We start from the raw sequence: 16,780 nt of genomic DNA on the forward strand, positions 1-16,780 counted from the left end.
GGTTGTCAAACAAAAAAATTGAATTAATAGCATGAGAACATAAAAATAAATGCTTTTTTTGCTTTTTTTGATGAAATTTCATCGAGTTTAAAAAATTCTAGCTCTTTTTGTAGATGTCTCATACACCTGATCGATATATATATTTTGCGCTAAGACAATAAGCTTTCAGATGATGTACAAATTTGTATAGGTTGTTAGGGAAAAAATGGATTTAATAGCGTGATAGAATAAAAATAGGTAGATTTTTTCTATTTTTTTTTTTTTGCAAGAAAAATGATTTTTTAAGGTTTCACTTCTACCACGTGTGAATTGCACACATGATTTTTTTTTTTTTTTGTGTTGGTGTAACATAAAAGATCCACAGAATAACGCGAACAAAGCTATGACCTTCATTTTATGCGCTATACTTTCATTTGAATGAAATGTTCCTTACAGAGAGAAAAAAAAGAGGACGTAAAGAACAAAAATACTTTCAAACGAAAATTCTTTAGTATATCCTTAGTCCTTACATTATGTATATTACTCCTGTGGTTTGGGTGCTCTAGGGTATAGGTGGTTCGTTGGTTTATCTTTCTCTATCTGTTTTTATTCAAATCAAATGAGAGTGAAAGAGAGATAAAATAGGGGCATATATAATAAATATAACTAAGATTTAAGAGAATATATAAAAATAAACTGAAAAAACCTCTCATATCCTTCCGTTAGCGTTTTCAAAAAAAAAATGTGAATTTCAAGGTGCCAGGTTATATGATGGGGGTGCAGATCAAAATAAAACAAAAAAAAAAGTAAAAAATCTTGGTTAAAGCTTTTTTGTAGATAATCATATATTTTAACTTCAGATGGTTACTGTCTATATGTCTATAGAATTATATTGCAAGCGGTTTTCTTTTTATGTCTGTTTTAGATCCCGTAAGGATATAAACCTTAACCAACGATATTATAATAATTTATGGAATGTATGTTTTCTAGTAGGGAAAACGTGTTTGTGTAGTGGGCACTTAATTAGCAAGGATTTTGTGATTTAAGATTTTCTGTGTGTTGTTCTATTTTTGTTTCTATGAGATTTACGATAGAACAGAATGGAAAGGATTTGAAAAGATTAAGGTTAAATAAAGCTTACCTGTGGGAATAGAAGATGAGCAAGCTTATTAAAAAAAAAAAAAACAAGGTAGTATTATTATTTTTATTGCAATTAGGAATGAAGTCATTTTAGAGAAGAAAAGTCTTGTAGATGCATTTAAGACGTTTTGCTATTTAGTCTTTATTTGGTCGTTATAGTGATTTTTTCAAAACTTGTTTTTTTTTTTAAGCTAGTTAACGATGTCAGATAACGATTGTACTTTCGTAGGAAGGGTGGTGTACTTTTTAAAAGAACTTATTTTTTTGAACCGTTATTATTGGTACATATTCTAGATACTTTTTTTATACCTGAATTTCTCGCAAAAGACTTGACATATTTTAACGAAATTTGTTCTGCATTTCAAAAAAAAATACATACATATATGGTTTTTTAAATACTAGAAGTTATTTTAATTTTTTAATCCATTTTTTTGAAAACCAGTTGTTAAATACTTTTCAAATTTTGGATTTTGAAATTGATAAATAGTTTCTTTAAAAATACACATCATTTTTTTTTTTAGAATATAGCATTCGCACTTTTATTTAAACTAAACACAAATTAGTTTCACCTTTCACAAATATATTTCACCTTTTAGCAAATATATTTCACCTTTTAGCAAATATAATTAAACTAAAAGCAATTATAATTAAACTAAAGCAAACTATTTAAACTTTTCGCAAATCTATTTAACCTAAACGCAAAATGATTTAACCTTTTTAGAAAAGGCTTTTGATATCGTGCTTTGAAGAAGGGATAAGAATTTAGAAGGTGAAATAAGTTTGTGTTTTGGTTAAATAGAATTGCTAAAAGTTTAAATAGTTTGCTTTAGTTTAATTATAATTGATTTTAGTTTAATTATATTTGCTAAAAGGTGAAATATATTTGCTAAAAGGTGAAATATATTTGTTAAAAGGTTAAATAATTTGTGTTTAGTTTAAATAAAAGTGCGAATGCTATATATTGGCCTAGCGAATCTATTTAGGTTTTCAAAAAAAGTTTAATATTTTTTTCTGAAGACATAATTTTAATATATAGCATTCGCACTTTTATTTAAACTAAACACAAATTAGTTTCACCTTTCACAAATATATTTCACCTTTTAGCAAATATATTTCACCTTTTAGCAAATATAATTAAACTAAAAGCAAATCAATTAAACCCAAAAGCAAATATAATTAAACTAAAGCAAACTATTTAAACTTTTAGCAAATCTATTTAACCAAAACACAAATTTATTTCACCTTTAAAATGAAAAATGATAGTGATAATATTTTTTTAACAACGTTAGCTAGTTTGCTGGCATTGGAATAAGTAGAATAATGTCAATAACATTGCTAGGGCGATCTACTTTTATCAATTTTACTTCAATAACTGCAACAAAGTTATGGTCCATGTTAATCTTACTTAGAACTTTTCATGCGTATGTTTTGAAAGTGTCTTTTTATCTTTAATAAGCTATACTATAAGAGTTGGAGTATGTAAGTTTTAGTTTTTTCCAACATAACTTTTTCGGAAATAAAAAACATTAAAAAGCACAGGTTTTCTGTGCAACAAGTCGTTCTTGAGATAATGAGAGTAACGCGTTTTTTTATTAAATAGCGGATGTCCCACCCAACAAAAAATTACGTAAACTGGGATTTTGTTTATAGGGTCTTATTGTGGTTTTTGGGATGTTTCGTTGATTTTTGTGCTACGGACAGTTTCAAAATCCTCATACCTTCTTCATAGCTCGATACCAAAAGTTTTTTCTAGAAAAGGTTAAATCAGTTTGCGTTTAGTTTAAATAGATTTGCTAAAAGTTTAAATAGTTTGCTTTAGTTTAATTATATTTGCTTTTGGGTTTAATTGATTTGCTTTTAGTTTAATTATATTTGCTAAAAGGTGAAATATATTTGCTAAAAGCTGAAATATATTTGTGAAAGGTGAAACTAATTTGTATTTAGTTTAAATAAAAGTGCGAATGCTATATGTATATTTTGATCTTAAAATGTCAAAATGATATATTAATTGAAAAAGGATTGCAGTAAAATTTACTTTAAGAAGTAATTTTTAAAGACAACAACCCGTGATTTTGGTGATAGCATACCCGCGTCGGAATTTGCCTCTATAGCTTCTTACTCTCCCTAACCTAATCTACTTCAAAAATGCGATCACGGATACCATAACTCGTGCATAAAAACGGATACAAACAAATTGTTAGTAATTGGATCTTCTTTTTAAAAATACAATTTGTATACCTAGCTTCCTTTAAAAAAAATATCAAAAACAGAAAATAAGCATTTTTTGCTCTTTATCATGAAAAATTGTATTGCACACATTTATGTTTATATTCTGCACCACAAAAACTATAAAGTTAGCCATTAAAATCAGTTACAGCCAGAATTAACCACTTTTAAATACAATTAAATAAAAATACAAAATTAGATATGTATGTGTTGTGTATGTTAATTTATTTTATAACGTTCATTTTTGATTTTTTATTTTTGAAATAATAAAAATATCTATCTACAATTCCAACCCTCAGAATATTCATAGTTAAGCCATTTCACGTAAAAAAAAACTCATCTTTTAACTTTTCCAATTCAATCAAAAAAGAAGAAGCCTTTTCTCAACAAAAATTTTTTTTCTCATAATAATTACCAAAATAAAAAGTAAATCTTTTAAAACAGAATACAAAATTAATAACGAAAAATTAATATTCCCTGAGCAATATTAATACTAAAATTTAAAAATCATTTGAAAGTTCATCCTTCTTTCATTTTCATAAAGACTTTTTCTTACAGTTTGTTTGAATCTTCAAGTTCCTTAGAAAATCTTCATCGCCATTATTTATATTTTTGTTTTTTTTTTTTTGCTTTATTTTCCTTTTTTCATAAGAATGCCTTTTCTTTCAAATTTTATAATGAAGCAGTCTAAATTTTTTGTAAATTTAAGAAGAATTCCCCCCCTCTTTATATAGTATTTTGTAAAATGTCAAAAGCATTATGATGGATTGTCCTTTTGGGGGGGAAAAATTTATATTTTGTATACATGGTAGAATGGTGTATATACAAACATTTTCTTCTTGGTTGATTCATCTTAATTATGTTTTACCTTTATACACTTTGTGATTACCTTACTGAAGTGACCTGAATTTATAAGAACAACAGCAACAACAAAAACAACAATTTTCAATGTCTTGGAAAGAAAAGATTTTTTTTCTCAGAACATCCTAAATAAATTGCACGACTGGGGTCGCACGTACTTGCTCTTTTGCTTAAAGTTAAATGTTAAAGCTTTTTATTCAAGAAATTAAAAATTTGATATTTTGAAGAAATTTCATAAGTAGTATAAAAAAATTAAATCTGTTTTTATAATTAATTAAACTCCGTTTTAAATTATCTTAAAAAAAAAAAAACAAATATGCCATTTTATTTCTTGTATAAAAAGGTATTTTTAGAAAAAATTTTTCGAAAATTGTAGGAGCCGTTTTTTAAAAAGATAGTTTTTTATATATACAAATTTTTTAACATTTTTCAAAAAAAAAGTTGGGATGCCATTTTGAAGAAATAATTAACTTACACATTAAAACTAAATTTCAAAATTTTTCATTAATCCGTTTTCAAAAAATTGATTTTTCAAAAAAAAATTTTGAAATATTTTTTAAAAAACCAAAAATGCGTTTTTGAAAATTTTCTAAAATTTTAATATTATCTTTACTTACACACTTTTGTATAAAAATTTTCATTTGAATCGGGTTAATGTTGTACGAGATATTCAAAAACGAAAAAAAACCGTTCTATGACAGGTACCGTTAATAACGGTACAAAAATATTTTTTTTATTTAAAAAGTTGGCTCTTATGTGTTGTACTACACACAAAAATTTTAATCAAAATCGTTAGTGCCGTTTTTGAAAAAAATTAACTTTTCTATTTCCGTTATATGGCAAGTACCGTTAGTTTTGGTCATAAAAAAAAATTTCAATTTCCCCTCTAGGGAATCACCAAAAACTGCTAACTACCAAGTTTGAAGAAAATCACTTCATTCGTTTAGGCTGCAGCTCCAGATAGAGACAGACAGACAGAATTGCTGGACCCACTTTTTTGGCATTCTCCATCATCGTAATGTCATGTAAAATTGTTATCTCGAGTTCGATTTTTTTTACGAATCCTAAACTTGCCCTATAGTACCTATATCGCAAGTAAAAATGTCTACGTGAAGAGAATATCCGAAGAATTTTTTTTATGAAAAATGTTTTCTTAATAATTGTCTGATGTAGGAATGTGGATTTAGTTTGGTGATTCGAGAACATTAATAAAAAAATATTTTTTTTCTTTGCCATACGATTAGTTTTTGAATTCAAATAAATAAAATAAAAATTCATATTTTAAGTTTAACTGCATTAAAAGTAATAATAAAGTTTTTTTTTAAAAATTCATACACTTTTTTGAAACTTGTTTTGAAAAACTCAATGAAAACACGAAAAATTAAATTTTTGAGAGTTCGCTCACACAACCTATGCCTATTCAAATTTTAGTGAATGATTCACCACACAAAAGAAATTTGAAAAAAAAAAAAAATACAAAATAAATTCATCAATGGGGGCGTTTTGTATTAGGAATGTTTAAATCAAATTTTTCAATAAGAAAATACCCAACTGTTTTATTCAATATTGAAAACAAAAATAATTTACTCAAAGAGTTGTTTTTTTTTTTCTTCTTCATTTTCCCGCGATAGGTATTTTATGAATGGGCAACCAAATATAAAATGTTTTTAATGGAAAACAATAAATTCCTTGTGAATGAGTTAATAAACAACAAATTGATCACAACGTAAAAGCATTAATTTATTAATAAAAAACAACTCAGTTGTTGTTTGGTTTCATTTTTTTTTTGTATTAAATTGTATATGGAAAAGAATTTTTTATTTATAGTCAAAAAATTGAAAAACACCATTAAAAAACGTGAGAGTAAATTATGAATCAGCGGAAATAGTGCGCTTGATTGAATTGTTGACTAATAGCGTGGAAAAAAATTTTTTTTTATTATTTTTTTAGGAAGTTCCTATTTTAGTTTCTTTTTTTTACTATTTCTTCTTAATAATTCATTACTTAAGAGAATTTAAATTAATTTAAAGGGAGCTTTTAATATTTTTTTGAAAATATCTCAATTTTGAAAAGGGAACTAGAAATGTTTGGTGGAATTAATATGAAATTAGTAATTCTTGAAATTTTCAACTTCACTTTCAACAGTAAAGTTTATTAGAAACTTCATGTTTATTAATGATTTCTAAGAACTTTTATCCGATCCAAGCGAATACAAATTAATTTGATATACGCAGCACCATAAGATTTAATAGGGTTCAAAAACGACTTTGGTTATGTTAACAGAAAAATTTATTATCAAAGAAGAGTTTTGTTTTCAATGAATTTTCCATTAGGTAACTATTTTCTATTAAATTGTTCCACAAATTATTTTGGACGAATTTTCATTCGAACAACTTTTTGAGGATTGGTTCGATTATATCTTTACGATCGTATTCCTAAAATGTATGTTTTAGATATTAATATAAAGAAGTTCTTGTTCAAAAACCCGAAAATGCAATTCTATGCATAAAACCTTTCTTAAAGCCTTAATATTTCAATGAATTGTATGTAGAAGAATTGTAAACCAAAGAAGTGATATTTGTAAAATTTTGTTTGGAAGAATTAATTTCGAAAAATTGTTATTTGAAAAATTATAATTAGAAAAATCGTATTTTAAAGAATTGTTTTCTTTAATTTATTCGGCGGACAATTGGTTTTATTGAATTTTAAACTAGTTTAAATTATTTTAAAGAATATCCAAACAAAATAATTATTATTTTATTTTATTATTTTCTTCCGTCTTCAAAAACGCCTGAATCTATGCGAAAGAAGTAAAATCATGCATTTTCCTATAAAATAATAGTAGGTCATGTAAAATTGTGGGCTTTTTCAGTAAAATCACGGATCGCTGCGGTTAAGTCTTGAGTTTCTGCGGTAAAATCACAAGACCAAAAGTTACAGACCAAACCACACTGAAGTTACTTGATGGTAATTAAGGAGTTTGGGTGATTTCCTAGAGGAAACATTTTCTAGGATCTAAATTAACGGCAAATTATCAAAAGTTTAGTTAACTTTGTTTTTCTCAAAACGTGCTTTTACGATTTTGACTAAAAGAAAATTGAAAGTGAAAACTAGTGATGGGAACTATAGAATAAAAACTATCAAACTATCGATAGTTGTAAAATATTCATTTATTCGATAGTTTTAAATGATTAATTCATTTAGTTACTATTTTCATTCGAATAGTTTTTTCATTCAAATAGTATATTTATACGATAGTTTTCTCATTCGAATAGTTTTTTTATACAAAAGTTTTATCATTCGAATAATTATTTTTTATCGTTAGTTTATTCGATAGTTTTATTTGATAGTTTTTATTCGAATGAATAAATGAATGAATGAACTATTCGATAGTTGAAATCATTCAATATTTCCCATCACTAGTGAAAACATATTTTTTAACGGTTTATAACGGGACTTGCATTTCTTATAAAACTGTTTTTTTTTTTTTTTATTTCTGACTCTCTCATAAACCGATCAAACGATTTTAATGAAAAACTAGCATCTTTTTAATTTACTAGCATCTTTGTAAAAATTAAGAAAAAAATTCTAAATTTTCAAAAACAGCAAAAAAAAAATTTGAAAATCATTTTTTTTTTTTTTTCAAACGGATTAATTGATTTTCTTGAATCTTATTTTGTGAATTAATTAATATTTCTTCATAACTGAATATCTACCTATTATTATTATTATTTTTTTTTTTTTTTTTGAATTCTGATGACACTGTTTGCTGCTTAAACGCCCCAAGAAGGAAAACTATCTATTAAAGTGTTGCACTTATCAAAAATAATAAAAACTGTCTTACTAGTTACTATTTTAACTTTCATTAAGTCAGAGTCACACTGTGTCCTACTTTATGAAACATTTTCATACACCCTTGCTTAGTTTCCCTTAAAACTTTTCTTAACTGATAAAAAATTAAAAAAAAAAATATAAAATCCCAGCATTAAAATTAAGTATTACTTCGTTGAAATAAATTACAAATTTATAAACTCACCTCGTTTCCCTCATCGATCTGCGCTTCCTTCTTAATTTTTTATATGTAAAAGTTTGCGGTGAGACTGTATAATCCTCATCGAAATCCATTTCGATTTCTATTAGGTTTTGTAGATTAAGTTGACAATCCTGTGGTGAATTAAAAACAAAAATAAACAAGATTAAAATAATTTTCAATATAAATCCTACCACTTAACCCTCTACTGCATGAATTATGATCGAAGTGATATAAAAAAAATTTTTACAATTTTTTAGCTTTATTAGGGGCTGAAAAAAGGTATTACATAAAATTTTTTATTTTTTTACATATATATAAATTTTTGGAAACATAAACCATATATGGGTTAGTATGCAGCAAGGTGATTTCCAGCAAAAAATTAATGACCCATATATGGTTTAGTATGCATTCAAGGTATGTTTTGTAAAGTATGTTTATTCAAACTCTTTCTTTTATCATTGTAGCAGAAGAACACATTCCATTTTCTACACATTGTGTACGTCTTCAGTCCGCAAATTTGACATATTGCCTTTTTTTTGCCATTCAGGGATATGGTCGATGTTTCCAGTTGGCACTGAATTCAACGACTTTTGCCCTTGGTTGTTGTGAGTGAATTGAAGTTTCGGGATAAGATGGGGATGGACTTCCGTGACTTGTATAACCCCCTCCCCTTTGTTTTGTTCCATCTGTGCTTTGATCACCTGCCAAAGTTGAAGGTCGTCTTCTTTTTCGTGACATTGTAGGTTATCAAGATTTGCATATAAGTGCTCGGAGATGGCTTGTTTAATGTTAAAATGAGCCAGAATCTGAAGCTAGATCATCATCACTTCGAAAGCCATCACGAGTTATAGCATTTACACACTTATTTTTTCTATAGAAAGTCTTCGAATTCATTTTACAAAAAAAAATGAAAATCGTACAAAAATCAGTAATGTATGTCGCCAACGCATGGTAACCCATATATGGTGTTTTGGAAAAAATGCCAAAAAAAGACAAAAAATATTATAAAAACAAAAAACAAACTTCGTAAACATATAAAAGTATAATGAATACACACGAAACTTATTTTTAATTGGATGCAACTTACTTGTTTATTATGAAAAAACACCGGAAAAGTACACACTTTTATTCACTGATTTGCACTTTACACATGCTCTTTAAACTATGAGTTTATTTCAGAATCACGACTCTCTTACTGATAATAAAAACCAATTTATTATAAAAAAATAGACGTAGTTTTATTATAGTTTTCTCTTTTTGACATTTGGTGCAATATAAAGGAAATAAATCGATATGAAATCGATAAACCATATATGGGTTGGTATGCGGTAGAGGGTTAAAAATATACAAATAGCAATTATTTCTAAAAGAAGATAATCCAATTCACTAATAAAACTTACTTCTAATGTCCTAAAATGCCACCGTGTATCTGATGGTTGTGTATCGTCTCTGCATATCTGCAATTGTGGCCAGCATTGGCAACGTTTATTTGTTATTTCACATCCAGGTTCTAATAGTATTGTCTGATCATTTGTACAATTAAGATATGTTGAGGTTGTAAATGGAAGTGCTGCAATAAAAAAAAAAAATAGACAAAAAAAATGTTACTCATACACCATGTAAACCCATATTATACTGCAGATAGAGAGAAATATTTTCTACTTTTTCCATTATAAAACAATTCTAATAAATTAAGTTTCTACTTGTTTATATTTTCCAAGTGCATCCTCTCCTCTTTAATACACAAAAAACGTCCTTTACTAGAAGAGGACAATAATTTGCTATAGAGAGACCTCCTACTAGGCAAAATGAATGACATTTCATTAGATTTTCCATTTAAATCAATTCCATTTAACCTTCACCGAAATGTAACTGTAGGAAGGTAGTTGTGTCTTGTGTATCTGCAATACATATAGCAAATCCTATAAATCAAGGACATATCTCGAGGAGGAAACACATTTTCAGGAAACATATAATAACAACAAAAACATAAAACGCATTTAGAAAGAATAAAAACACAACACTCAAGTAAGAGCAAGTTATTTAAGAGCGATACGTGTGTTGTGTTTTTGTCGCGTGACAGACACATTTTCTTGAGAAAGGTATTATGTTTTTATACGAATTTAACATGTGTCTTATGTGGATAAGGATACTACTACTTTTTGTTTTGGGAACATTAAAACCATTTCACATAATGTTTAAGCAAACCGGATATTGGACTCATGGGGATAATCAAAATTAATGGGAAATTGTTTTCGATGTTTTTATTTTTATTTTTTGTTCGACATCTATGGAATAGACAATGAGTGAATTTTTTGTTTTTTTTTTTTTTCTTGCTTTCTTGCTCGTGTTATGGGTTTTCTATGATATGTTTATAAAGAGCCTGTTATAGACAATTTTGGGATGTATCAAGATGGTTCAGCCAATTAAACACGTTTCGATTAAATATCGGACAGATAATTGAGACAAAGCTATCTAGAAGTTCGAAATTGACGACAATGACCACACGAAATCTCGGTTAAAATAAAATTACGTATACGCCCGAGTGTACAAATGCAATTTTTAAACACCATCGACAATTTATTTTATTATAAAAGCTAGTCCAAACATTAGTTGTCTATGTGTCACGAATAATGAATACTGACTTCTAAAAAAAAAAAGAAAATAACGAACAAAAAGCGAAGTATAAAAAAAAATTAAACGCAAAACTGGATCGGGCGAAGTTAGTGTTCAAATTGCTCAAATATTTAAGACCAGAGTCCTTTCCTTAAAAAAAATTTTTATTGCAACTGAAAAATATTTGCATAAAAAAAAATATTTATTGCAAGTAAAAAAATTTTGAATTAAGAAAAAATTTATTGCAACTGAAAAATATTTGCATTGAAAACAAAATTTTCATTGCAAGTAAAAATATTTTGAATTATCTAAAAAAAAATTTGTATTGCAATTAAAAAATTTTCTGCATTTAACTTTCTCTTTTTTGCGAAATTGGTTTATACTTTTTAATGGCGTTATAACTTTTTTCGGTCTCACTATTTTATGGAGAATCATATATGAAATTGATGTAGAATTTTCAGAGGAATTCGAATTAGTCGAGTCAAATTAGACATAAAATTTGTAAAATCTCGGAATCCAGGGAAAGTCGATGCATCTGAAAAACGAGTATAGGACTGCATTATAAAAGGGTCAAATAAGAAAGTTAAAAAAAAAAATTTCACCGCTCTCGATTACAACAGTTTTTATGGACCGTTTACTGTCATTCCGTATGCAAGCGTCAATCGGAATTGCTGTCTCATTTTAGATTTTGCTCAAACTTTGTAGGGATGTTCTCTAGGACTGTAAGGAAGCAAATCCATGATGATTTAATTTTAAGTTGCGTGGTTTCCCCGCTACCCGCATTCGAACTTTTTCAGAAGGTCATTTTTATGTTATTATAACTTTGCGTCTACTTAAGATATCTTTTTGTTTGAAACGCCATTTTAAAGCTTAAGAATAGTAATTTTTGAATACATATTAAAAAATTACGTAATAATTATCCCTGAATTAAAAATAATTTTTGAAAAACTGGTAATTTTGCTGATTTCTCATGGTTTTTGACTGGCTCCAGAACCTTGGCTATTATAATTAGGAAGCTTATACTTACCAAATATTAAATATAGATATTTTTCAACAAATTACATCTAAAATGAACTCGATGGCTGTACTCCTTATGCAAACATTTTAAGTTCAAAGTTTTGAGTTTTTTGAAAAAATATTTTTTTATACTATGATTTTTTACGATTTGACTAAAGATAGAAACATGAAACTAACAGTGTGTTAAGTTGAAACTTTTAACTTTAAGTCCTCTAAATAAAATTGTGTTATTTTCTTAGTGTACCAATTGTTTGAAAATTCGCAAAAATGCTAAAAAGCCAAAATAACCCCTACTTAAGGCTATGATTGCACTATGTTTGACATAAGATAGAAGCATGAAATTAATAGTATATTTAGTTCGTACTCTTAACTTAACACACTGTAAGTTTCACATTTCTTCGTTTAGTCAAATCGTAGAAAATGACAGTATAAAAATTAGCTTTTTTAAAATACTCAATACTTTGAACTTAAAATTTTTGCATAAGGAGTACAGCCATCGAGTTCATTTTAGATGTAATTTGTTGAAAAATATCTATATTTAATATTTGGTAAGTATAAGCTTCCTAATTATAATAGCCAAGGTTCTGGAGCCAGTCAAAAACCATGAGAAATCAGCAAAATTACCAGTTTTTCAAAAATTATTTTTAATTCAGGGATAATTATTACGTAATTTTTTAATATGTATTCAAAAATTACTATTCTTAAGCTTTAAAATGGCGTTTCAAACAAAAAGATATCTTAAGTAGACGCAAAGTTATAATAACATAAAAATGACCTTCTGAAAAAGTTCGAATGCGGGTAGCGGGGAAACCACGCAACTTAAAATTAAATCATCATGGATTTGCTTCCTTACAGTCCTAGAGAACATCCCTACAAAGTTTGAGCAAAATCTAAAATGAGACAGCAATTCCGATTGACGCTTCCATACGGAATGACAGTAAACGGTCCATAAAAACTGTTGTAATCGAGAGCGGTGAAATTTTTTTTTTTAACTTTCTTATTTGACCCTTTTATAATGCAGTCCTATACTCGTTTTTCAGATGCATCGACTTTCCCTGGATTCCGAGGTATAAAGCTAATTTGACTCCACTATGTATTCACAATCCAAAAAGAATGTATTTTCACCCTTATAAAGACACTTTTCTGTGACCACTTTTCATTTTTGTCTTGCCAAATTCACACCCGTGTGTGCCGACAGAGGGTTAAAAATAAAAAATCAATGCAAAATGTGTGCAATATATATTTTGCTTTTAATATTCGTAGAATTTCTTACAATTTATTATATATTTAAAGTTGCAAAAAAATTTTATTTTCAATGCAAATATTTTTCAGTTGCAATAAAAATTTTCTTTTTAATGCAAAAATATTTTATTTGTAATAATATTTTTTTTTAAATTTCAACTACATTTTTTTTTCAGTTGATATTTATACAACCCTGTTTGCGACTTTCAACTTTCGAGGGAAAAAACATTTTTTTTTTTCAAAATTGTTTTTTTTTTTAGAAATAATTTTTTGGAAGAGAATTTTAAATAAAATTCGCATGCCATTTTGAAGCAAATATTAACCAACACACTAAAACAAAGCTTTAGAAAAAATCAATGTCCCATTTTCGAAAATATGATTTTTCGAAAAAAAAAAAAAATTGTACAAACTTTTTTAAAAATGCATTTCAAAATTTTATTTTTGATTTACATTAAAATAATATAAATGCTTTGGTATAACAAATTCGTTAAAATGATGTTCGAAAAAAAATCTATAAAAAAATTATATTTGAATTTTTTTAATAAAATCGTTGTAGCCGTTTTGGAGAACACTATTTTTCCCAAAATTGCAAAATTGGAAGGTTCCGTTAGTTATAACTTTTTATATGGTTCTATATCGCAAGTAAAAATTAAAATAATAATAAATAATTACAAATAATATTTTATTTAATACATAAATGTAAACATTTTTCTAAACACTTGCAACAGTTTTTCTTGATCGACTTTCTTTAAATGTTATGAGTCTTACAGATCGTAATAAACTTCCTACTGGCTTAAAAAAACTATCCATTGTCTCTGAAATTGGTTTGAAAACATCTCTCACCGATGACAATATATTGTGCATAAAAATCAATAATGGCTGTATAAATCCATTAAATACAACTGTCAATAAAGGTTTAACTCCATAATCTGATGACATTTGTAAAAATCCCACTAAAACTGATTTAATCAAACTGTGCAATAAAAAACGATAAGTTTGCAGGAAAAATGTCAAAACAAATGCAACTCCAATATGAAGACTTCCAAAAAATTCAGCCCAAAATCGTGTTGCATAATCTGTAGCTCGTTGAGCTAAAAGTTCAGAAATTAATTGCGGGGCAAAATCAGTTGTTTGTAGATACTCTGCACATCCATGGTCAAAAGGATAAATATCAATTCTGGATTCTTTGGGAGTTTTTCGTTTCTTGGGACTTGAAGTTTCTTTTTTGGTATTCTTATTTTTCTTCATGTTTCCCAGGGATTTCTTCAATTTTTCTACAAATGAAGTTTCATTTTTTGGATTTGCCTTCTGTTTTGCTTCTTCACTTTTACTCTCACTTTCTAAAAGATGCTTAATCGAAGTGTGGGAATTCTTTAATCGAACATGTTTGCTTGACTTTTTATGCAATCTTTTATAATTTGATGGTCTCCGATAAAGTAAAAATTCAATTTTTGAAGGTGTAACCTTCTGTGTTCCAAGTTCGTGAACAGTTTTCAAACGATAGAGGTTTTTTGAATTTTCCAAAGTGTCATCAGATTGGGTTGAAGTTTTTTCATTGAGAAATTTCTGATATTTGCTGTGAAGATCTGTATAATCAGTTTCTGTTGAACTGCTTTGCAATGCTCCAGACAAATGGTACAAAGGAGAGGCAAGTTTAGCTGTAACTCCAACATTTACCATTTCCTTGATTGATAAATCCATATCAATTGGCATTTTTCAGAATTAAATAAAAATATATTTTCAAATAAATTAGAACAAAATGTATTGATACATAAAAATCGATTACTTATGTTCTCATTAATTTCAGTTTACATCCTTGAATCCACTTGCTCTATTTTAATCCCGCACATTTTCACATAAACTAACCCTGATCCTTTTCTATCTTAACCTATAAAATGTCCTTAATGTCAGAAAATCTCTCCACTAAGCCTTTACCATATATATCCACATTGACATCGACACACACAAAGCTTACACCAAATTAGTCAATTATATAATCAAAAAGTTATCTTTCCCTTCTATGAGCATGCATTATGCAGACTATGCAATCCTTGTTCTGCTCTGCCTTTCCACAAGGACATTAAATTAAATCCTCATTAATGAGCTGATAATTCGTTTCGATTTCGCAAAGTCTAATTTAGAAAATCTGTCATAGTGAATGTGCATTATACAAACATGAAATATGTATAAACTTCACAGGAACACACACATGCAAGGACACAAAAAAAAAAAAAGAAGAAAATAAGGATATTGGATATAGAATTGAAAATTAATTAGAACCTTTTTCTATATTATACGGAACCTAAAGCAAGGCCAAAAGGATAATACACTAGAAAACAACGACATCGCCAACGACAACGATGACGTTGGTATATCGTTGTTGTATTATAGTTTGACACAGATGCTAAAAGGATACAAACTTATACCATACACATAAAAGGACTATAAGGATCTGATGACAGAGTGGTATGTTTTCTAGCAAGCAGCTAATATGTTTATACAAGAAGAAAACATAGCAACAGACAGAAGAAATGTGCACCAGTGAGAGCGGCTTCTCTATCATATATGAGTAGCTGTAGGATATAAAGCTGTAGGATACATTAAGAAGGACGAAAAAGTCACTGAAATGGAATACACAATATTATCAACGAAAAAAAAAAAAAAAAATACAAGAAGCAAGAAAAAAAAGTTCTCTTAATTATCTTGAAAATTGCAGTATCGATTTTTGATTGCCAAGGAAACAATTCAACCCAGTTAATATATGTCTTTTGTTCTTTTGTAAAGTTTTCTTGGAAGCTTGGCAGGATTACTTCTTTTTGGAAGCCATTTGATCACAATGATGGGGGTTAAGAGAAAAATCTCTCATTAAGAAGGATTTCAGTTTTTTTGTTTGTGTCTTTCATTTTTATTTAACTTGATTTTGGTTCCTTTGGATGATGATGCTGCTGCATCAAATGACTAGAAGTTTATTATTTTTTCTTCTTTTTTGTAGTTCAAGAAGATTTTGTAAGAGTTAAATGATATTTCGAAAAGGATTTTTCATTCATTCAAGCTATTTAGAAGGTACCTATTTGAATAAGAAAAGTTTGGTCCATGTACTAATTTTTATTTACATTCTGAAAAAAAAACATCTAAAGTCACTGTGTCACTGTCATCGATTTTAATTTCAGGTTTTATGTTTTTAAAGCTTTTGTTTTGATTTATATTGATTTCTATACTCTCGTTCCCTTTATGAGCATATTTATTAGGGTGGGTGAAAAAAATTGAATTTTTTTTTCATACTTCAGACAGACATTTTTACATCAATCTTCTACTAAAAAAATTATTTTTCATAAATTAACTTTTTAGCAAATTTTTTACATATTCTTGTAGAAAATAAAACATTGGCTTTTTGTGACCAATTACAGATCTTACTGCCTCTTCGAAAAAAAAAACACCCTTTAACTTAAATTTTTTTATATGAAAACTCTTTATTCTTGCTTTCTATCCCAAAATCAATGTTTTTTACCAAATTTCATTAAGGTGGCCCATCATTATTGTTTACACTAAAAAAAAACCCTTTCAATAACGATATTCTTATAGACACTTTAGAATCTTGTTTCTTATCTCAAAAGTAACATAATTGCTGAATTTCAATAGGGTACCACTATTACTACTCTTGTATTA

General features: G+C 27.5%; 1 protein-coding gene across 1 annotated transcript in view; it reads right to left on the bottom strand.

Moving 5' to 3' along the window:
• The window catches only part of LOC129918464 (cysteine-rich motor neuron 1 protein), a 66,357-nt gene that overhangs the window by 19,669 nt on the left and 29,908 nt on the right, over positions 1-16,780 (bottom strand). The window contains exons 4-5 of the mRNA XM_055999045.1: positions 9,640-9,809; positions 8,243-8,370 (exon numbers count right to left, since the gene is read on the bottom strand). Of these exons, the coding sequence (XP_055855020.1) occupies positions 8,243-8,370; positions 9,640-9,809 (298 nt within the window). The remainder of the gene's footprint in view (positions 1-8,242; positions 8,371-9,639; positions 9,810-16,780) is intronic.

The sequence above is a fragment of the Episyrphus balteatus genome, chromosome 4 (assembly GCF_945859705.1).
Source record: "Episyrphus balteatus chromosome 4, idEpiBalt1.1, whole genome shotgun sequence".
Classification (NCBI taxonomy): Eukaryota; Metazoa; Arthropoda; class Insecta; order Diptera; family Syrphidae; genus Episyrphus; species Episyrphus balteatus.